Below are 23,212 nucleotides of genomic sequence, written 5' to 3' on the forward strand. Positions count from 1 at the left end.
TCAAGTGCCAGGTTTCAGAATACAAATCTGAGCAACACGCATGTGGATCTCTTTGGTCTTCACACCATAGATAATGGGGTTAAGGGCGGGGGGCACAAGCAGATAGATGGTAGACAAGAGGATATGAACGTAGGGTGATACATGTCCAAAACGGTGGCTGAAGAAGGAAAAAAAGGCAAGGATATAAAACTCCAGGAATACAGCAATATGGGCAGTACATGTATTGAATGCTTTGAGTCTTGCCTCCTTCTGGGGAAGATGAAAAACAGCCTGAAAAATCAGAATGTAGGAGACAAAGACAAAGATCATATCAAAACCTAGAATTGCAAAGGCCACAAAGAGCCCATATGATCTATTAAGATGAACATCTTCTGCAGCCAGTTTGACGACTGCCATATGTTCACAGTAGGAATGAACAATAACCACAGACTGGAAAAGTTGCAAGCGTTTAAGTAGAATGGGTAAAATTCCAACAAGCACCGTTGCCCGGATGGCTACCATCAATACCATTCGAAATAGAAAGAGAGGTGTAAGGATGGATGTGTGCCTCAAAGGATTACAGATGGCAATGTAGCGGTCAAAGGCCATGGCCAATAGGATACCAGATTCCATGCCCTGCAAGGCATGGATGAAGAAGAGCTGAGTGAGGCAAGCATTGAAAGCCATGGAATAGGATCCAAACCAGAAGATGGCCAACATCTTAGGAGCAATGGCTACACAGAGACCTAGGTCAGTGGCTGCCAAAACTGCTAGGAAGATGTACATGGGTTGGTGAAGACGGTGGTCTGAAGGGATGATGATTAATAAGAAGATGTTCCCCAGCAGAGCCAGAAGGCACACTCCAAGGAAGGGAAATCCAATCCAAAACTGCACATGTTCTAGTCCAGGTATCCCAATGAGGATCACTGTTTGTGGGTTCAGATATGACATGTTTGTAGATCCCATCAGGTCAATAAATCCTTTTCTCACCATTGATTCTGAGACTTATTCAGAGAAAAATCATGAATGAAAAAGAACAAGGGAATTCTTATAATTTCTTCTATAACATGAAAAACATGGATAGAAATGTGGTTTTATGACTTTGAATCTTTGGGAATCAAGTTAAGGCGGTGTTAGGATTCTTCAATATCTTTTCCCAAAGCCAATGTGGGTATTTGTGCATGAGGAAGTTGTAGAAATGAAATTTATGATTCTAATAGCATTGATATTGTTAGGTTCTGAAATGTCCTCAGAAGCTGCTACAGATGACAACATTAACTTTTTTGTCTATATCCCTCTCCAAACTCCAGGCACATTTCAGATTAGGTGAAATCCCTTTGTAGCACTTGAAGTTGTGGAATAGATTCTCAATCCCATAGCCCTGTCCATTGTGTTAAAAGTTTAGAATCTCTGGAAAGTAGCAGCCTTCCCCAGTCCTCTCATTTTCTCTGGTTTAGGGAGTAAAATACCTCCATACAAATCTTAGAAATTGACTCTCAGGTCAGGGAGTGAGGAGATTTTGTTCTTTCAGCAAATGTTATTTGAGTTGACTGTGGGCAGACCCATTATCCAGTTCTTGGAAGTGATGTGAAGGAGCTGTATTTTATCAGTAGAAGCAGAGCATATTTGACTCATTGGGATAATTCTGGACGGTTAGCTTTCAGAGTAGATGTGTAAGCAGAATAGGGTAGATGCTGATGTAAGTCCTCTTGGATCTTAGAGGAGACAGAAAGTTGGGAAGATAAATAGGAAGTCAATGGAATAAAGAAGTACCACAAATTAGGATAAGATGGTAACATATAAAAACAGATCTATTGGAAAATGAGTGTAGCTTAAATATTTTGATATTAATGTGTTTCAGATGCAAAAAGTCAGGATTAGTTGTGAGCTACTCTACTGTCCATAATGGAGCTCAACCTAAACCTGGTACTTTCATTCATTTTACTGGTGTTAGTTGACCAAGAAAATAATTTGCTACTTTTGATTACATTGTCCCATTTCACACTCACACCAAACTTCTGAAATTTTTAAAATTTGCCTGTTCTCTTTCTTTAGAAATTTGTTCAGTAAACCTTAAGATAACTTTATGTACTCATTTTTACTTTTTCATTAACCATTCTACAAGCTTAAAATCATCCCAAAGTTTCATTCTGTTTTCCTTATGATTTTGTCATAGTCGAATCATTGAATAGGGAATACTGAATGGGATTTTATGTATTTTTCCTTGAAGAGAAACTAGAAGGATTACTGTTGTAAATTATAGGAAAAAATAGTGGTTCCTAGTCAGTAGGATATATGTGTGGGTATAACTAGAGGAAGTCCCTAATGCAGTAAAATCTAAAATGCTTTACTACTTCATTGAGAGTAGGAGATCGTTGTACGAACTTCTGTAGCTATATATATATCCATTGACTATGACCAAGGCAATAAAGAGATATATATTAAAATTGGAATTTTTGTGAAAAGTAATTCCCTATGATGCCCAAATAAATGAGTTTAGGTGAGCAAGTTGTGGACTCCCTAGAATTCATTGGGATAAACATGAATATATCTTGTCAAGGTGACATGAGTAGATAAAGGCAAAATCTAAAGGAACTATAGAAGGCAATACATCCTAGATATGTTTAGATATGCCTGACAATGTAAGGGTAAAATTCCATATAGTATAGCATATATATTATGTGTAAAAATATATTAGTTTTATAGGTATTTATATATTTATAGTAATATGTATTCATATTCTATTGTAATACATATATATGTAATATATATTTGTGTTACGTTGTATTGTAACACAAACATATATTTGTATTGTTTATATATTTATAATGTATATTTATAAATAAATAAAAATATATATTATTATAGATACAAATATATTATATGTAAATATAGTATAGACACATATAATTATATTATATATAATATAATACAAAGATATATATAAGTATATAATACATACATTATAAAAACAAATATGTATTATAAATATGTAAATACCAATATATTTGTATACAAATATATACTAAATAATAATATAGATAATACAAATACTATACATATATAATATAAATACATTAAATGTAAATGTAATATGTAAATTGTATGTACATGTGAATAATACAAATGTATTACATAAATTGTATGCATATATAAACAATACAAATTTAATATAAAATTGTATGTATATATAGATAATATAAAGGTATATTATATAAAACAGATTTATAGTAATAAATTTTATACTTATATAAAATTTATTTATAATTATATATAATTTATATAATTAATAAATTAAATCAATAAAATATGTTATTAAGTTTTATATTCATGTTAATAAACTTGTAATTTACAAATATATTTATTAAACATTTGTATATACTGTACATTTTATATAAACATATGATGTTCAAATGTATCGAATGTTTAAGTAGAATATAAAGATACAAAATATATAAAGAAACATAAATATAATAAAAATAAATAATAAAAATGAAATTTATATGCTATAATACACATTATATATAATGTTTTATATATAATATTATATATATATGTAATTTTTTGTATGTTCATTCCTGGTTCCTGAGTAAAAAAGGAGAGAGGAATGGGAAGACATCTTAAAATGAGGCAAGATAAAGTATAAGGAAGAAGAGACAAAAATACAAGATTTTGATACCACAGATAAAGAGAAGACCATATTTCAGGGGATGAGGTATGAGCTGAAGTTACAGGGTAACAAACCCAGATAGCAAAACTGATACAAGCAGTAAATAAGATGCTCCCATCTTTGACCTCCTCTCCATTTCTTACAAGCTCTCCTGCTCAAACTGGAAACACACACACACACAGACAGACAGACACTCCTTTCCAAAACAGAGACTGCCTTCTTATTTTTGAGAAAACAAGCAATATTAAAACTACTTTGTAGTCAAATTAGAAGAGGAACCTGAAAACCTTATTTTTCTTGCCCTGCCACTAATTAACTGGGATGTCAGTTCAAAAAAATCACATGTGATTAAGAACATGCTACTAGATAACCTTTGCATCACTTCCATCTCTAAATGACATGAATCTAGTCCATGCCTCATATTATTGATAAACACACTTGGGTCAGAGAAAATAACATGACATGCCAAAGCAAAGTATGTTACTGAGAGATGCAAGATTGAGATCATCTAATTCACTGTTCTTTCCATTACTTCTTAACATTTGCTACAGTTAGAAACACTGAGCTACACCCAGGTTCCAATTCATGGAGGAGTAACTCACCCAGAGAAACAGAAAGCCAGCTAGAATATAAAACCAATGGATGTAACAGGTTTTTTGGTTTTTGTTTTTTTGTTTTTTCTTTGCCAGGATTTGGATTTGCTAAGTGTCTTTTATCATCTGTCTTTAGCTGTTGCTTTTTTTGGCCTTTGAATCTGAGGCAATCCCAGGGCAATTTTCAGACCTGTCCCTAAAGAGTTCACGACATGTCTGAAACTCAGCTCTGTTTTGAAGCAGAAAGGTATCACTTGCCTGAACACAAAACTAGAAAGCACTGTTACTGCATAAGAAGTTATTTTCAAAGAATGAGAACCAGGAAATCTCAAGTTATGGGTCACGTTCAGATCACGGTCAATCTGAGATCATTAGGAATGTGAGGGGTAAAAAAAATCTTAGAAATGGGGTGCGCCTGGGTGGCTCAGTTGGTTGGGTGTTTGCCTTTGACAGAGGTCATGATCTCGGGGTCCTAGGAACCAGCCCCATGTGTGGCTCTGCACTCAGTGGGGAGTCTGCTTGTCCCTCTGTCCCTCCCCACCACCCCACGCATGCTCTCTCTCAAATAAATAAACAAAATCTTTTAAAAAGTCTAAGAAATCGAAAATTTGGAAACTGAAGAGGGAAGAGAGCAATTTAGTTTACTTTCTGGCCTGTGGCTAGACTTGTGGCTTAAGGGAACAGAAGATGCTTATCTTTATAAATTCAATGTTACTACAGCTGAAACTCATACAGTGCAAAATCATGTTGGTAAACTTAATTTCCTCTTCTTTACTCTGTCAACTTAAACATAAAATAGCCAGTTATTTTACTAGCAAAATGAGTTTATTCAGGAATAGCAGAGGAGTTGTAAGTGAGGACAAGCAAACTATGGCAAACCATTGACAAGTTTTAAGAGGCAAAGGAAAGGTCAGGTATTATTAATTTTTAGGAGAAATTGGGGGACAGTGGTTTTGAACAAAAGTTCATGGAGGAGAACAAGAGTCCGAGGTTGTGATGGTTTCTCGTTGGCTGCAATGAAGTGTGCTGTTGCTGTCAGGGAGAGATCTTCACTCTTTTTCTTAAAAGCAGGAAATAAAATTCCTATGTGAAGTGTCTTAACTTGTCAAGATAAGAATCGTCTTCCTTCCATGAGTCTGCATGTTTGACAATGTGGTGTTTATTACACATAAGTTGATGTAACACTGTATCATGTAAATGAAATTTGCTGAGAGTAGAATTTCAATGTTCTCAGTAACAATAACAAGGTAAAAATATGAGTTGATAGGTATGCATTAATTTGATGGGCAAAATCCCTTCACAAGGTATACATATAACAACTCATCATGTTGTTCATCATATTGTACTTACAACTTTATTTGCAGATTATACCTCAAGAAAGCTGGAAAAGTGTAAAAAAAAAATTATTTTAGGTGTTCGACTAGGAATGAGCCAACTCCCTAACTCCAACCACCAGGTTGTCTCAGTTGTTTATTCTATGATCAGAAAAAAGATATTAGTTCTACATGCTCAATATTCACTGTAAGTAAAAGGGATGGATGAAATATTTCCTTATCTTTTGCTTCCTTAGTTTTTCATTTTTTCCCCCTACCAGACCTGTGGTCAATCAGTTTCTCCACAAACTTGGCTTTAAAGTGTATTGCATTTCTTTTCCTTTCTACTCATCTTTTAAAATCTCTTCTGCAAATACGATCTTTATTTTGTCCCCACAATATCTTTTTCTTCTTTAATTTTTTTTTCATTTTCTCTTTATAAATGACTTCAAAGTCGGGGGTTACCCATCAACTGCCTTTTCTTCTATATCTTCCAGTATTGCCTTTCTATTTGATCCTTCTTTAAACACACAAGCATGTTCAAGTCTTATTTAAAAAAAATAAGCTTTTGGAAACTAAAAGAACTCCAGAGAACTATCTCTCAGTCTTTTTCCCCAAAGCAAAGCTTTCATTACCCAGTTGCTCTTGTTTTCATCACACCATTATATTGTTTCCTTTCTCTCTATTAAATATTCTACCTCACTTTCTTGAGGATACCCATGTTTATAATTCACAACCTAAGCAAGTACTTCCTTGTCTCTGTGGAATTAATTTATTCATAATTTGTTACATGACTAACACCTAACTTTGAAATTATTTACTATGTTATTTTATGCCAACATTGCCAAATGCTTCACTTTTCAATTCTTTCATCATTCCTTTGTTTGTGGATTAATTTTAAAAATGTATGTTAGGTTCCCCTAGGGAGGGGGGTTAAAACTCTAGGAACAATTCCTGTCAGTCTCTCTCTTTCTGAATGTGTTTGTGTGTATACACATGCGTATATAAGAATATACACAGGGATTAGAGAGCAGGTGGGTGGCAATAGTGTGTTGCAGTGTAGAGTAAGCATGCGCCTCATGGATATTGGGGGACGGTGGTGTCACAATCAAGAAAAATAGAAAATGCAAAGACATAGAGATAGAACATGTTATGCATGTTTGAGCTGCTGTAAGGAGGCTTGGGTAGCTAGAAAGGAATAAGCAAAGGGGGATTCACTTACAAAACATAATTTCTTAGAGATAAGAGTGGTACAGAGGATATGTGTCCTGTAGCAATTTTAAGACTAGGCTCTCACTAAAACTAAAAAACAAAAACAAAAACAAAACGAACAAAAAACGGTAAAGAAACAGAGAGAGAGAGAGAGAGAGAGAGAGAGAGGTGGGGGGGGAGAGAAATCTGGGAATCTAGGTTGGTTTTCTAGTAAAGGAGTGTTAAGGTCCTGAACTGTAGTTAAGTAAGGTGCCTGCCTATTCCTTTAGTAATTGGCCTAAATGGAAAATGCTGAAACAGGGAACCATTTATAATCTGTATCAATCAACACAGACTAAATAATGTTCTAATAATATAAATTCCCTAAATCTCAAGAACTCACAACAATAAAGGCATAGTTCTCACTTTTATGTCCATTTTGCAGTTTTGATCTCGGGCTTAGGCTGAAGATGGAGTCCCTTTGTGAACCACTTCTATCGTTGTGTCAGTGGAGAAAGAGACACTATGAAAGTGAATGATGAATTTTAAATCATTAGTTCACAAGTGATTAAGTCTCTCCATTTACATCTCCTTGACAAATGGAAGTCATATGATGGATACTGATGTGGCTAATATGGAACAATAATGCTCATGTATGGAGAAGACTGATATGGATGACATTATTAGGAAAGTTTAGTAATTATTAGGAACTGGTAATACAATCTGCTACATTGTGACTGCAAATGAATGGTTTGTAGCAGGTAGTTAGTAAATAAGGTGGCAAGATATTTTAATAGGAACCCGATACTAAGACATTGAACCAGGAAAAAAAGAATTCATATGGATACATGCAGAAAAAGAATTTTTTAAAAGTTCTATATGCAATTTTCATTAAGAAAAATAAATATCCAGTCATGAGCAAAATAGAAGTATCACTCACATCAGCCCACGTGTTTCATTTTCATAGTGGAGAGCTAATTAGAAAACATAGTTGGCCTATAGCCCCTTGTACCCCAGCTCTTAAAATACCTTCAGCTTTGATTTCAGGAGAGCTGAGTATTTACACTTGGTCTGAGCATTCTTACCCTATTGCTGACAACAGTATCAGAATAAGATGAATTTCCATTTGCTCATCCTGTCCTTTGGTATCGTTCCTTTCTTTAGTGGATGTCGAAGAGAATATTTGATTGTCAGCTCTATAGGAGAGAACGGCTGCGAGCACTAACACTCACTGAAGAGAAATGGCAGACTGCCCCTGCTTCCATATTGTGTTCCCAGTACAACAACTTTATTGTTTGCCATGCAGGTTGTGCTGGTTAAAGACTGATTGCCTCTCAGCTCCAAGTTCACTTTTTGCCTTCTTGGTGAAAATGTACCTTGGCCCTCTGAGTACTTTTTCTTTCTGAGCTGGAGCAATGCTGAACTTTGTCAGTGGGAGGGCACAGGTAAGCCATTGCAAGAAGAGAAGGTTTTGCTCCCTGGTTCTATTTGGTCAGTCCACAGACTCAATGAAGTTTGCCGGCCATCTCTCATATACAGTGGGCTCCTTCAGCTCTTGCAACTTTTCCAAGGCCCGAATGCTACAGTAAATAAAGCAGGCAGCACCCAGTGGCTAGCAGTTTCTTAGAAACCCACTAACAGCTCTTTTGGGTATCCTAGAAGGTGGATTTCTGGCAAGTTCCACTGGAGCAGTGTCACAGTCACTTTTCAGTGATCCAAGGCTGTTCCTTCTCTAATGAGGTCTGGTTTACAGACTTGAGATTTATTGTTTTTTCTTTAAACTTTAGGTATAAGATTCACCTTAAATTAATTTTGCTATGGGATATGAGGTAGTCGTCAAAGTCAAAGTCCATTTTCTCACACAATTATTTAGTTGTTCCAGCTTTCCATTTCAGGAAGAATTTCTAAATCCCATTACATTGCTCAGGCATCTTCTTCAAAAATCAATTGCCCATATATGTATGATTTTATCTCAGTATTTCATAGGTAATACAGAAACACAATGACTATTAGTCTTATTTTTAATTGAATAAATGAGAACACAAAATACCAAAATGTGTGGCATACAAAAAAGCAACAGTTAAAAATAAATCCATACTTCAAAATGCATACATTCCAAAAGGGAAGGTTTGAAAACCAATAATCAGAGCTTCCCTATGAAGAAGTAAAAAGAAGTGCAAGTTAAACACAAAGAAAGTAAAATGAAGGAAATGATAAAGATTCAAAGTCAAATGCATTGCAGATAGAAAACAAGTATCATTGTTAATCTCGATACCTTTTATGTCAACCTGACTGTGAAAATAAAAGCTTTAAGATAGAGTATGTGAGTTCCCAACAATGAACACACAGAGTCCAAAGTTTCTTCATCTCTAAGAAATGAAAGCGTTTTCTACATGACCACAAGCATTTGATAGATCACTGGTGGGATATATGATTCAGAAGAAAAATCTGTGCCACACGTTTACGGATTACCTTGTTTTTTACACCATAGACAATAGGGTTGAGTGCAGGTGGTACAAGGAGGTAGATGGTAGACAGAAGAATGTGGGTAGGGGGAGCAACATGTCCAAAACGATGGCTGAAGAAGGAGAAAAAGGCAAGAATATAAAACTCAAGAAAAACAAAAATATGAGCTGTACATGTATTAAATGCCTTGAGCCGTGCCTCCTTTTGTTGTAGACGAAAAACAGCCTGGAAAATAAGGATATAGGAAATGAGGATAAAAATCATGTCAAAGCCCAGTATGGTAAAACCCACAAAAAGACCACATGCTTTATTGACTCGGACATCTTCTGCAGCTATCTTGACCACAGCCATGTGCTCACAGTAAGAGTGGGCAATTACAGTGGAATGAAAAACATGCAATCTTTTGATTAGAATGGGTAACAGACCAACCAGCACTGTAGCTCGGATTGCCACTATTACCATCATGTGACCCAAGATGGAAGGGGTAAGGATGGATGTGTGTCTTAGTGGATCACAGATGGCAATGTAGCGGTCAAAAGCCATCGCCAACAGAATGCCAGACTCCATGCACTGTAAGGCATGAATGAAGAACAGCTGAGCTAGGCAGGTGTCAAAGGCCATGGAGCAAGACCCGAACCAGAAGATGGCCAACATCTTGGGAGCAATGGCTGCACAGAGTCCTACATCAGTAGCTGCCAGCACTGCCAGGAAGATGTACATAGGCTGATGCAGGCTGCGTTCTGTAGGAATGATGATTAGTAAAGTGATATTTCCTAAAAGAGCCACGAGGCACACAACAAAGAAAGGAAACCCAATCCAAAACTGCACGTGTTCTAGTCCAGGAATTCCAATCAAGATTACGGTTCTGGGGTTCATATATGAAGTATTGATGGATGCCATAGAGACTGGTATTCCGTCTTCTCGGTGCAGATTCTGACACCTGCAGAAGAAAATTCGGATGAGAAGTGAAAAGGCTTTATCCCTCACTATCATTCAGCTATTATCATTCAACCATACTGAACATTGAACAAGTAAGTTCTTTTCTTTGGATGGCAGTTTGGCCAGAGTGTTCTGGTGAAATTCTGTAATACATGTTGGAATGGCAGAAGCAAACAATCCTGCAGATCTTAACCAGAGGTAAAAAATGAGAAAATTTTGAGATCCCTGCCTTAGCCTTTGTGGAAATGGAAACCATGGAACTGAGAACACTGATTTTTGTCATCTTTCTTGAGTTCTAGCCTAGGTTGCTTGAAAAACCACCATTAGGTGTTCCTTCTTTACTTAGATGACAACCCAATTTCATTGCAGTTTGAAATTCTCCTGGTCCTAATGTCCTAGAAGAAATCTTGTTTCTGTCACTGTGTATGCATTAGTTTATAATCCTTTGTGAGTTTTCAATATTAACCACATTACTCCTGGTGCTGGGGTGGGAGTTATTTATCTCAGAGGTGCTGGCATTGGTTCTCAAAGAGGTTTGTTAGAATGGTTTGTCTTCCTTATATTAACTCATTCCTTGATCAAAATATTGAACAATCTACTGTTTTTCAGTGCACTAAGGTGCACTGAAGGTGGTGGTCATCTTTCATATACAGCCAGCTGAAATTAATTCTCTAAATAATTCATGGTCACTTATTTAGGATAGATTTGTGGAATAAGGAGTATGAAATAGACTATTTTTAGGGGGGCTTAAGACAGAGAAGAAAAAGAGAAAGAAGGAGAAAAAAAGAATGTCGAGTTACCAAATTCAAGAAGAATGTAGGATAGTGTATAAAAAAAGCATAATCTGGTTAGTTTGGTCCTACTCTGAAGCTAAGTTACCAGAATTATGTTTTTGCTCCCAGTGGTTAAAGATCAGCAGATCACTAGACTCCTTGAGCTCTGGATAAGCTTGCATATCCTGTTTTGCATGGTAAACTCCCTACTTTTGCTTTTTAATAACTTTACACTATACTGTGAGCTCCTTTGAGTACAATGCCCAGCTCTTAATATCTCCCTAGTTCTACAGTCCTTCTTGGGGAATTCTTCTTGGGGAATTCAAATCAACTTGACAAAATCTTTTTTTCTCCCTTTGGTCTCAGTTTCATTAATCACTCTCTAATATTTTAACGATTTCACATTTTTTCCAATCTTTCCATGCCTAAACACTGATCCTAGTTGCTCCCACAAAGAGATCTTCTCAGGTCTGAACATTTGTACATGCTGGAAAAAAATCCTTTATGAAGTAGTAGAAGTCTCTACTTCTGTTTTCCTCTGAATGCCAATTTCTTGAAAAAATATTGGATAAGTAGCTGTTTCATGGTCACATGGAATACTTGTGTGGGGGTATAAAAAGGAGTGTTTTGGTGCAATAATTCTTATTTGAAAGAAAAAAAATGATAGAAGGACACTGTGATTTCTTTGCCAGTGATTCTGTAATGATACTATTGAGTGGGCTATAGTCACAATAGTCATAAACATGGATTAAAGCCATAAACATTGTTGTGAAAATAATTGCTTTGATATTTATATGTGGTATCTAGGGGTGTGTGGTGGTGGAAATAATGAAATGTGTGAACACTATTGCTAATACCTATGTGTACAAGTTGCCAGAAATGACAGAAACTGAGAGAGAAAGAGATCTTATAAATTAGATGTATCAGTATTTCCTTAAAAATCATTCAGAATGGATAAAGAACAGGTGGTATACATATACAATGGAATATTAGCCATTCAAAGGGATGAAATTTTGCCATCTGCGATGACGTGATGGAACTAGAGGGTATTATGCGGAGCGAAATAAATCGGAAAAAAATACCATGATTTCACTCATGTGGAACTTAAGAAATAAAACGAATGATCATAGGGGAAAAGAGAGACAAACCAAGTTCTCTCAACTACAGAGAACAAACTGATGGTTACCAGAGGGGAGATGAGTGGGGAAATGGGTTAAATAGGTGATGGGGATTAAGGAGTGCACTTATTTTTTTTTTTAAAGATTTTATTTATTATTTATTTGACAGACAGAGATCACAAGTAGGCAGAGAGGCAGGCAGAGAGAGAGAGGAAGGGAAGCAGGCTCACTGCTGAGCAGAGAGCCCGATGCGGGGCTCGATCCCAGGACCCTGGGATCATGACCTGAGCCGAAGGCAGAGGCTTAACCTACTGAGCCACCCAGGCGCCCCAAGGAGTGCACTTATGATTAGCACGAGATGATATATGGAAATGTTGAATAACTATATTATAGACCTGAAACTAGCATTACCCTGTATGTTAACTATTAAACTGGAATTTAAATAAAACTTTAAAAAATCATTCAGTAGTTGATAGAAGGCAAATATAAATATTATACTTAACTCTACCTACTTGATAATAATGACATTATCATATTACTTATTATTTATCATATTATCATATTACTTGCCTAGTGTGATGTAATGATTTATAAATAGAAATACACAGTTGGTCTTCAACCCCTTTCCTGGCACTGGGCTCCTAAAATTCTTGGCATTTTCTAAGTGATAAGAGCAATGGGAACATCTTTTCTTGTAAGAGTTGGTCCTTTGTCCTCAGTTCCTGAAATAGCTCCAGAGCAATAAAGGCAAAAGGAGTATCTTTTGTTATTCCCCACACCTTTTAACCACACCGGCGTTTATGTTCATGAGGAGATTTTTGGAAAGCCCCTATATTAACTACAGAATGGGGCTGGTTGTCAAGGGAATGAAACTTGTGACTCCTGTGTTGGGACTTTCAATCCTATCCCCAACTTCTGCAAGAAGAGAGGGGCTGGAGATTGACTTAATCACTTATGACCAATGATTTAATCAACCTCACTTATGTTTTGAAACTTCCAGGAAAGTCACTAAAATACAGGGTCTGAGACCTTCTGGTTTACTAAACAGGTAGAGTTGATGAGAGTGTGGTACACCTGCAGAAGTTAGGCAAGCTCCATACCCCTTCCCATATTGTACTCTATGCAACTCTTACATCTGGCTGGAAGTAAGTAAACCATTTTCCTGAGTTCTGTAGCCATTCATTCTAACAAATTATTGAACTCTGGAAGGAGGCTGTGGGAACCCCTGATTTTGTAGCCAAACTCAACATAAGTTCTGGGTAGTTAAGGAATCCACTACTTTTGGATAACCTAAGGTTAGCCTCTCAGACGGGGATGGTCTTACAGGACTGAGCCCTTAACCTGAGAAATCCAAAGCCAATTTCAGGAAGATAGCGTCAGAATTGAATTAAATATATAGGACACACAGTTGGTGTCTGCAGAAAAATTGGAGAATTGCTTATGTGGAGCCCCCTACCACAACCACCACATACAGGCACATCTAGTGTGAGAAGTGCTGGAGTGAATGTAGAGAGAAAAATAATGTGTATGTTTTCCTTTCACCCAGTATTCAGCAACTAGTTAAAATCAAGGGCTGGAAATCAGAAAGATGACCTGTACACTAATTTTGGATCCCTCATCATCTATGGACTCTTGCTGAAAGAGCCATACCTACTACTCACAGTTTACTCATCTATAAATTACGAATACTGTCCTCATTTGGCTCAATGTTAAATGAGTTAATATACAGAAGAGATGAGTGTCTGGAACAATTCAAATACACAAAATATGGTAGGTTGTTAAAAGCCTAGTGTTTTTGTCAAGACAGAAACAGGCTATAGAATATTAAAAAGAGATAAAACAAAACACAGAGAAGTGAAAATTTTTTCATGATAGAAATGAAAACTGCAGGGACGCCTGGGTGGCTCAGTCAGTGAATCATCTGTCTTCAGCTCAGGTCATGATCCCAGGGTCCTAGGATAAAGTCCTGCATCGGGCTCCCTGCTAAGCCAGCTAGCCTGCTTCTCCCTCTGCCTGCTGTTACCCATGTTTGTGCTCACTCTCTCTCTGACAAATAAATAAATAAAAATCTTAAAAAAAGAAAAAAAAAAAAGAAATGAAAACTCCATTGAAAGAGGAAATTTCTAGAGCCTAAGAGCTTTCCTCCATCATCTCCTATATAATATTGGCCATTCCTTCAAGTAGTCATCAAATGGTCACAAGTGAAATAATAAAATGATATCCTAACTAGTTTACAGACTTTTTCTGCAATTAAAAAAAGTCATATGATTTGAGTACATAGAACAAAACCAGGAAAAATGAATGCATCTAGATTTCATTAAATCCAATTTCTATGAAAGACAAAAGGGCATAAGCTTGATCACTCTTAACTGTTAGAAAGTAATGTAACTTACATCCTATAAGGAGTTGTCTCATTCCTACCTACATAGAGGAAGAAGAAGAAAAGGTGATAATATGTGATCTCCAGGAAGAAAGAAAGTAAAAAGGAGATTGCGGTGTCCTTTGTCCTTTGCCTTAGGGAAGTCTGAGTTGCTGGAATCAGATATTAAAATTTTTTTTTAAGATTTTATTTATTTATTTGACAGCGAGAGATCACAAGTAGGCAGAGAGGCAAGCAGAGAGAGAGAAAGGGAAGCAGGCTCCCCGCCGAGGAGAGAGCCCGATGCGGGGCTCTATCCCAGGACCCTGGGATCATGATGTGAGCTGAAGGCAGAGGCTTTAACCCACTGAGCCACACAGGCACCCCTAAATATTTTTAATGCATATGTTTCTCCTATCTTTCCTCTACTTTTTACATTTTTCAAATACCTACTATATTGCAGGTTACTTCAAAATAATCCTTTTTCATTTTCAATAAACCAGGAAACACTAGAATTAATAAGGAGCTAGTTAATCAGAACCCAGAAAGCTTGGGAATGAATGACCTTTGGTTTCTTGGGATTCAGAAATACAAACTGTAACTTGATTACCTATGAAAATCTTTCAACTCTAAATTACATTAATGTAGCCCCTCATCTTTTTCTAATAAAATATTTTAAACACAGAGACAATGTCGACAGAGGAAAAAAAAAAAAAAAAAAACAAGATTTAAAACCCCTATTCTGTCAATGTTTACTAAAAGAAACTGCCATTACAACCCCTTATCAGCTACCAGTTCCCAATTTGTAGGGACAAAAACTTACCCGGAATGAGCCAAAGGTTGGCCTGGAATGTAAATGGGATGGTTGCATCAGTTTGTTTCCATCAAAATTTCCGTTACATATGAATGAAGAGTGGCAAGATATTCTTGAATGCCTGGGTTGATCACAGAGCATCATTATCCTTCTGATCTCCCTAGAGTATGATTATTCTCATCCCAGTTGGCCATCCCGGTTGGCCAGGAGGTGCTCTGGTTTCTAGAGAAAGGAGTCTCCCAGGAATGAGAACTGGATAATATCTGGTCTTGGATCACATTTAGACCAAATTGATTCTGAGTTCATGAGGGATTCTGTAATACAATTTCATTGTGCTTACAAATACAGTTATGCCACCACCGTTACTATTACTACTTTAGTGAATGTCAGTCACCTGTTTCCCAAAATTTTATAGTAACTTTCAGATTTGAATGAAAATTGAATATATTTTTTCAGGAATAAAATTTTCCAAGTTTCTTCCATTAACTGACATATTAGATAAGTTACTATTATCACCTCTATCTCTTGATAGCAGTTGAGATTAATTGCAATGATGATGCTTATCCAGTGGCATTAGAGAGCTACTCAAAATCCCCAGATAATAAATTGCATAGAATATTAGCCATAATATGTTTTTCCTTCCAGCAGTCTGGGGAATATATACATATATTTATTTATATAAATATATATTTTATATAAATATTTATTTTATATGAAATTATATATAATTTATAAGTATTTATAATTAAATATAAAATTATATTTTATATTTTATATATATATATATATTTTTTTAAGATTTCATTTGTTCAACAGAGAAGGAGAGAAAGAGAAAGCACAAGCACGGGGAGGAGCAGAGGAAGAGGGAGAAGCAGGCTCACCACCAAGCAGAGAGCCAAGACAGGTCCCAATCCCAGGACCCCGGGACCACAACCAGAGTCGAAGGCAGATGCTTCACTGACTGAGCCACCCAGGCACCACGGTGTGGGAATATTATAAATGTAGTCTGTCCTTCTAACTTCAAGATTTTCAGTAGTTCACTCATTTGCCATAGAAAGCCAATAATTCACTGGTTGTAATACGAGGCTGGCGAACTGCTTTCCTCTAGCAGACTCCCAGATAACAGAACTGTAAATCATAATGACCAAAATGTGAGCATGATTCCCATGTAGATATTTTTTTTCGTCTGTTACTTTCAGTGTTGTTAAGCTGTGAGCAATTGTCCAGCTTCAGAATCATTCATCCAGCCTCAGTATATGTGCAAAAATGTATTTGACTGAGAAGAAAATACTTTCAGGCAGAGTCAGTTGTCATCTTCATTCTTTTCCTTTTTCCTCTCAGTTTCCACAGCAATCTGTCTATGGGTTGTTGTATCTATTTAGTTAGTCTAGCTCAGTTTCCATGGAATCAAGTCTCATCAATCGTCCACTCCTTCATAACCTCTGTCATTCCTTCTATATACATGTGCAAATGCTAAATTATTATAAAAAGAATACACTCTCTCTTTTACCCAGAAATATTGAAGATATTTTGTCCATTGTATTTTTTGACTGTTTGTCAGATAATAGTTTATATTCATTTATTCTTTTTCATACATCACATTAATATGGATCATCTTAATCTTTTTTTTTTTAATTTCTATTGAAAGTTTACCTGCAAAGAAACACACCTTCTTCTTGGCCCAGGATTTCCACTATTTGGTATTTACTCAAGAGAAATGAATACTGAGCACCTGGGTGGCTCATTCGGTTAAGAGTCCGCCTTCTTCTCACGTCATGATCCCAGGGTCCTGGGGCTGAATCTTGTATGGGGCTCCCTGCTCAGCAGGGAGTCTGTTTCTTCCTCTCCCTCTGCTCATCTCCTCCCTGCTCATGCTCTCTCTCTCTCTCATGCTCTCCCCCTTCAAATAAATAAATAAAATCTTTAAAAAAGAGAGACAGAGAGAGAAACAAATACCCAAGTCCACAAGAAAATGTGTATTATGATTTTTGTAGCAGCTTTTGCATATTGGCAGTACCTAAAAACCCATAAAAAGGGTAATGGATCTTGATCATTCAGTTTGATGATATTTGGTGTGTGCACTGTTGTGTAACCACCATATAAAATAAGATATTGAAAACTTCTACTAGCCCAGAAAGTTTGCTCATGTCTCATTCCAGTCATTCTCCAATTACGTTCTTTCCCTTCAGAAAATTATTTCCTGATTTTTATCAAAGACAAGCTTTATTTTTTCTTAGATTTCTTTTAAATTGAGTCTCAAGGGATGCCTGGGGAGCTCAGTCAGTTAAGCATCTGACAAACAAACAAATAAATAAATAAATCTTTAAATACCTATCTACATACATACATAAATTGAGTCACAAAGTATAATTTGGATCCAATTAAGTGAAAAATGTAATGAAGAATTTAAGCAGAAGAATAGAATTAGTGAAAGAAGTGAGACATGTAAAAATTTGTAGAGATATATACACATTTAGATGTTATTACATCTAAATTCAAAAATTGGATGGAATATTGTGGGAGATGCATTCAGAAGAGACTGGTGTTGGAGTTGAAATTATAGTGTGTGTGTGTGTGTGTGTGTGCGCGCATGCATGTGTACATATAATGATGAGTTTCAAGCTTATTCTTTATAGAAGAGATAGCCTTTGAATGATAACAGCAAATATAGTCATATTTTTAATTGCATTATATTTTATTTACTTTTTTCCTAACAATATTAATGAATAATTGGAAAATATAATTGTATATTTTTAAAGTGTACAATGTGATGATTTTATATACATATACAGTATGGAATGATTACTAAGATCAAGATAATTAACACATCCATCACCTCACATAGTTAAGTGTATGTGTGATAAGACTGCTTAAGTTCTACTCATAGCAAATTTCAAGTATAAATATCGTATTATTAACAGCTACATGCTGTACATTAGATCCTCAGAACTTATTTATCTTATAACTGAAAGTGTGTACCCACTGACATATATCTACCGTTTTCCCCTTCCCCTAGGCCTAATATCTACCATCTATTCTTTGTTTCCATGAACTTTTTTTTTTTTAAAGATTCTACATATACGTGATACCATGCAATATACAGCATTTCTCTGTTTGGCTTCATTTAATATAATGCTCTCCAAATTCATTCATGTTGCAAATGGCAGGATTACTTTTTATGGATGTATAATATTCCATTGTACATATTCTTTATCCAATCATCCACTGACAAGATTGGTTCCATATCTTGGCTATTGTAAATAAGGCTACAATAAACATGGCAGAACAGATATCTCTTTGAGATATTCTTTTGGTTCCTTTGGACATATACCCAGGAGCGTTGGATCAAAAGGTAGTTCTATTTTTAATTTACTGCAACCTCCAGACTATTTTCTTTCATTTTTTTTAAGATTTATTTAATTTTGAGAGAAAAAGAGAGAGAGTGTGTGATCAGAGAGAGAGAGAGAATCTCAAGCATACTCTTTGCTGAGTGCGGAACCCATCACAAGTTTGACCCGGGTTTTCATGTCACAACCCAGATATCACCATATGAGCCAAAACCAGGATTCTGATGCTCAATTGACTGAGTTACCCAGGAGCCACAGTTATCTGTATGTACACAGCCCTATGCCTCCAGGATCAACTTACTATCCAGGGAGTAGCCTCCTCAGGAAACCGAAATGGCCTCAGGACAGCCTTGGAGGAGGGGCCATAAATTATCCCAGACCCAACCTCCCAAAAGCCTGGGCTGCAGTGGGGTTGTGGCCATGGTTGGAACCCATCAGCAACATCCCATAGAGGGTCTCCTGTGGCTAACACCTGAGAAATGATTTATCCCAGAAGATATGAGGTGTTCTTTGAGGAAGCAGGAAGCACTTGACTTTTTTTTCTTTTTTTTCTTTTTTTTTTTAGCACTTGGCCATTTAAGAAACTACTTTGGAGGAGAAAAAGTAGGGGTGGAGATGATTGGAAACAGGTGGGCCAGAGAAAAGTAAATTACAGATGACATAGCAGATGATTATGAAAGAGGAAGGGGAGGGTCTTTGAGGACCACCATAAGCTACTGCTCTGCATCACATCCAAAGCCTCTGCCCCGAGGTTACAAAGAGGTGGAGGATTCCAGCAGGCACCTCAGAGCCTGTGTGCCACACTCACCCTTTCACTGCTGGTACCCAGACCCTGCCTTCAGTGGTGTGCTTTAACAGAAAAGAAAGACCCTCAGACAGCTGATCTTTTTGCCTCCCATCAGTCAGCTGTGACCCTGTCCTCAGTCATGTTACACAGTCCTGGCTCCTCTAGAAGACAGGCAGGACTACAAATGGCACCCTGTGTTCTTCCCTGAGTGTCTGATCATTTGCAGAGCAGAGGAGGAGTGGGAATGAATTCCAGATGCCTTGCATCTGTGAGCATGGTAACTAGGTTGCTATAACTTCTAAAGTGTAAACTCCAACTGGCCAGAACCTCAGAGAGACCAAAACACTAGCAAGTGCGGCTGTCCTGGCCCTAAGGCCAAACCTGTGAGGAGTGCCTGGGCACGGCCCCACCCAAAGGGCCTATTGTCAGCCCAAGGCCAGAGTCAGCTGGACCTGGCTCATCATCTGAGGAGGTTGTCTCAATACCGCATACAGGCCATCACCAGGTCCTTGTAGGTCCTGGGTACCACACATTTCATCTTCATGAACACTTACAAGTGGACAGCCTCCGAGATCCCTCTCCCTTGTCTGGTGAGGCCACTCCAGGCCTCCCACAGAGCCAGATCAATTCACCACTCCATAGCTCAGTAAACTGACACCTTCCTGGGTTTGAATCTCCCGTTTGGTGTTTGATGTCAGCTTTTTGTTTTCTCTGATGTCTTTGTTTACCTTCCTTACCCTTCTGCCTCCCAGCCAGGTCTCTCAGCAGATCTGTGTCACTGTGGGGTGTTTTCAAATCTTCCAGTCACAGTTGCCTGGCCTCAGGCTGGACAGTTCAGGGGTGAGAGTGAAGATAGGAGCCCTGTTTGTCTTGCTTCCTCTTGGTGATGGTTAATACTCATGTATCAGCTTGGCTAGGCTATGTACCCAGACGTTTGGTTCCCAGTCCAGAGGTTGCTGTGAAGGCACTTTGTAGATGTGATTCACAAATCAGTAGATGATGAGTAAAGCAGATGCCCTCCCTCCCATGGGTACGCCTCATCCAATCAATGGAAGGCCCTAAGAGAAAAGGACTGAGGTTCCCCAGTGAAAGGGGTTCTGCACCCAGACTGCCTTTGAACTTGAGACTGCAACCTCAACTCCTCCCTCGGTCTCCAGCCTGCTAGCCTGCCTTACAGATTCCAGTCTTGCCAGTCTGCACAATCACATGAGTTTTCTCTCTGGAAGATGATAGATGATAGATAAATAGATAGATAGGTAATAGATAGATAGTCCTATTATATTCATATGTATATTCTAGGGGTTCTGTTTCTGTGGAGAATTCTGATATAGATTTTGATACTGAGAGTAGGGTCTCAAGGAAAAGATGATTAGCCATTAAGGATGACTTTTCTAAATTAGTTTTATAACTGGAACTGGTTTTATAATATGGTTAGTTTTATAATATGCTTTATAAATTAAATATATAGTTTTATAATATGATCCAGTTTTATAACTGGAACTGGTTTATAATATGATTAGATTTAAAGGTATTAGTGATCCGAAAGGATCCAAAAGGATCTATGGACTTTCACTAGGGCAGTTGGGAAAAAGGAAATAATCAGATGACAAAGTTATTTCCTATTCCTCTTCTTGGTGACTGTTCATTAAAATTTTATGATTTATCATCAAGCCTTAATGCTGGTGCTAATATTTAAATTCTTCTGGGATGTGGGGCACCTGGGTGGCTCAATTGGTTAATGGTCTGCCTTTATCTCAGGTCATGAACCCAGGATCCTGAGATCGAGCCCCACATCCGGGGTCCTTGCTCAGCGAGAAGCCTGCTTTACTTCTCCCTCTACCTGCTTCTCCCCCTGCTTGTTCTCTCTCTCTCCCTCAAATAAATAAATAAAACCTTAAAAAAAAATTCTTCTGGGATGTGTTGTTTCCCATGACTTAATATCTTCACTGAGTGGAACAGTTACTGGGTTTTCAACTTACTCCTCACCATAGTACCAAGCTAAAAAATCAGAGTCCAGGACAAAGGTCTTATATGCTATTACCTTACTGGAGACTCTGATATCAAAACATTTGAATGAGGGACAAGGAAAGTAGGAGGTCCTTGATTATGTTGTGTTATGCAGCTGGCTTTTGCTAACTGTGTCTACATGCTCCATCTCATGGGCCCATTCTGTAAACTTTTATCTCGTAATTGATGCTTGCAGGAGAGGAAAGGGGACATTCTTTACCCCCTGACACCTACTTGTCATTTGTAAAAGGATCACCCCATTACATTTTCTGATTTATAGTGTTGATTGCTGTGACCCTAGGAAGGGGATTTGGAGCATGGCGTAAGGTGCAGCACTATGTGGTTGTACTTGAATTAAATTATTCAGAGTCCATCAAGGGTTTGTCATGTCAGATCAGTTGGAACAAGAGACACGTTAGACCAGTGGTTTTGGAGGCTGCTTAAGAAGCACTTGATTTAGTTTTATTTTCCATGTTTTTAATAATTCTGAACTTTAGATAAATGTGTGAATTCTTTTGTTTTCCCAGACTAAGTTCTCTGCATATCTAGGCTGAGTCATTTGATTTTCTAGTATTTGCTTATTTGTGTTTAAATTTATATATGAAACTATTGAGAGAAATTAAGTAAGCATTTACCTTTAAAGAACTTTTTAGAAACTGTAACCTACTAGTAAGAACAATAATAATAATTATTAATAGTAGTTGTAGTATCTACTGTATGTATGCAAGATTTGGAGTAAAGATCTGATCCACCCAGTAAGTATGGTAGGAATTAAAGTTAATGAGTCATTAATGAATCAAGCTAAAATGTATGGGAAAAGCAGAAAACTCTTCACTATATATGAGGCTTAATAATGGGGCCTACAAAATATTCGCATCTTTACCAGATTATCAAAATCATCATGCATAGAGAGATACATTTTATGAAATATGCATTTTTCTTACAATTTTATATTCAAATACACTTTTTGTAATTATATTTACTAGCAAACATATTTATCCTTATTTGTAAATGCCAAAGAATATTATTTTATGTGGAAAAAAATAGAGACTGAGTCCATTTAAGAAATATTCTTCATTCACAAATATTGAACGCTTGCTTATTATGTTTTAGGTATTACAGTTACTAGCAATTGAACAAAACACAAGGATTGAGTAAAGCAGGACTATGAAATTTATATGACTTGCAGAGGTAAGGTTATTTGCCCAAATAAATATGAAAAGTTATAGTATAAATGTCCTCTCACATACACTTACATTACTATAAATGTATTTAACACTTAAAAGAAAACAAGTACACCATTATTAGGTTATATATGAACATATAAAATATTTTAAAATTTAGAATTACCCTTGTATTTTTCAGTGTTAATGTACTCATGAATTAGGTCCATTCTTCTCACCAATAACAAAGTGACAGTAATCATGTATCTGAACGTTGCTGAGGGAGTGTTGTTGTTTTGGGGTTTTTTGTTTGTTTGTTTGTTTGTTTTTTCCTAAAAAGAGGTGGACAGGTTCACTTCTCAGCACTGTGAGACTCCAGCTATCTGTCATTGTGAGCCCCTAATGCTGCTGAGTTCAGGTATTCTCTTCAAAACTTTGATTCTTTTCCACTAGCTGGGACATTTATAACCTCATATAACACGATACAACTTCCTCAGGTAGTCACCTGTCAAGAATCTTGTGTTTTTAAACAACTCTCATGTAGTCGTGAGAAAATAAAAAGCCATAGCATGGCACCATTTCAATTATGAACGTACTACAGTTGGTCAAGGAGGAGAAATCTAGTTCTCTCTTACTCCACAGCCAAGGTTTTAAATAATGTGGTTAGATTCATATAATGTCTGTGATACCTGA

General features: G+C 36.9%; 2 protein-coding genes across 2 annotated transcripts; both read right to left on the reverse strand.

Annotated features, from left to right (window-relative positions):
• Nucleotides 1-945, reverse strand: LOC308350081 (olfactory receptor 52A1-like; the record flags this gene model as incomplete). Its single annotated transcript, XM_080815083.1, has 1 exon — nt 1-945. The coding sequence occupies one exon, from the start codon at nt 943-945 to the stop codon at nt 1-3; it is 945 nt and encodes a 314-aa protein (XP_080671209.1).
• An 8,216-nt stretch (nt 946-9,161) lies between these two features.
• Nucleotides 9,162-10,112, reverse strand: LOC308350056 (olfactory receptor 52A1-like; the record flags this gene model as incomplete). Its single annotated transcript, XM_080815056.1, has 1 exon — nt 9,162-10,112. The coding sequence occupies one exon, from the start codon at nt 10,110-10,112 to the stop codon at nt 9,162-9,164; it is 951 nt and encodes a 316-aa protein (XP_080671182.1).
• Between the last annotated feature and the right edge of the window lie 13,100 nt (nt 10,113-23,212).

The sequence above is a fragment of the Martes martes genome (genome assembly GCF_963455335.1).
Source record: "Martes martes genome assembly, chromosome: 10".
Lineage (NCBI taxonomy): Eukaryota > Metazoa > Chordata > Mammalia > Carnivora > Mustelidae > Martes > Martes martes.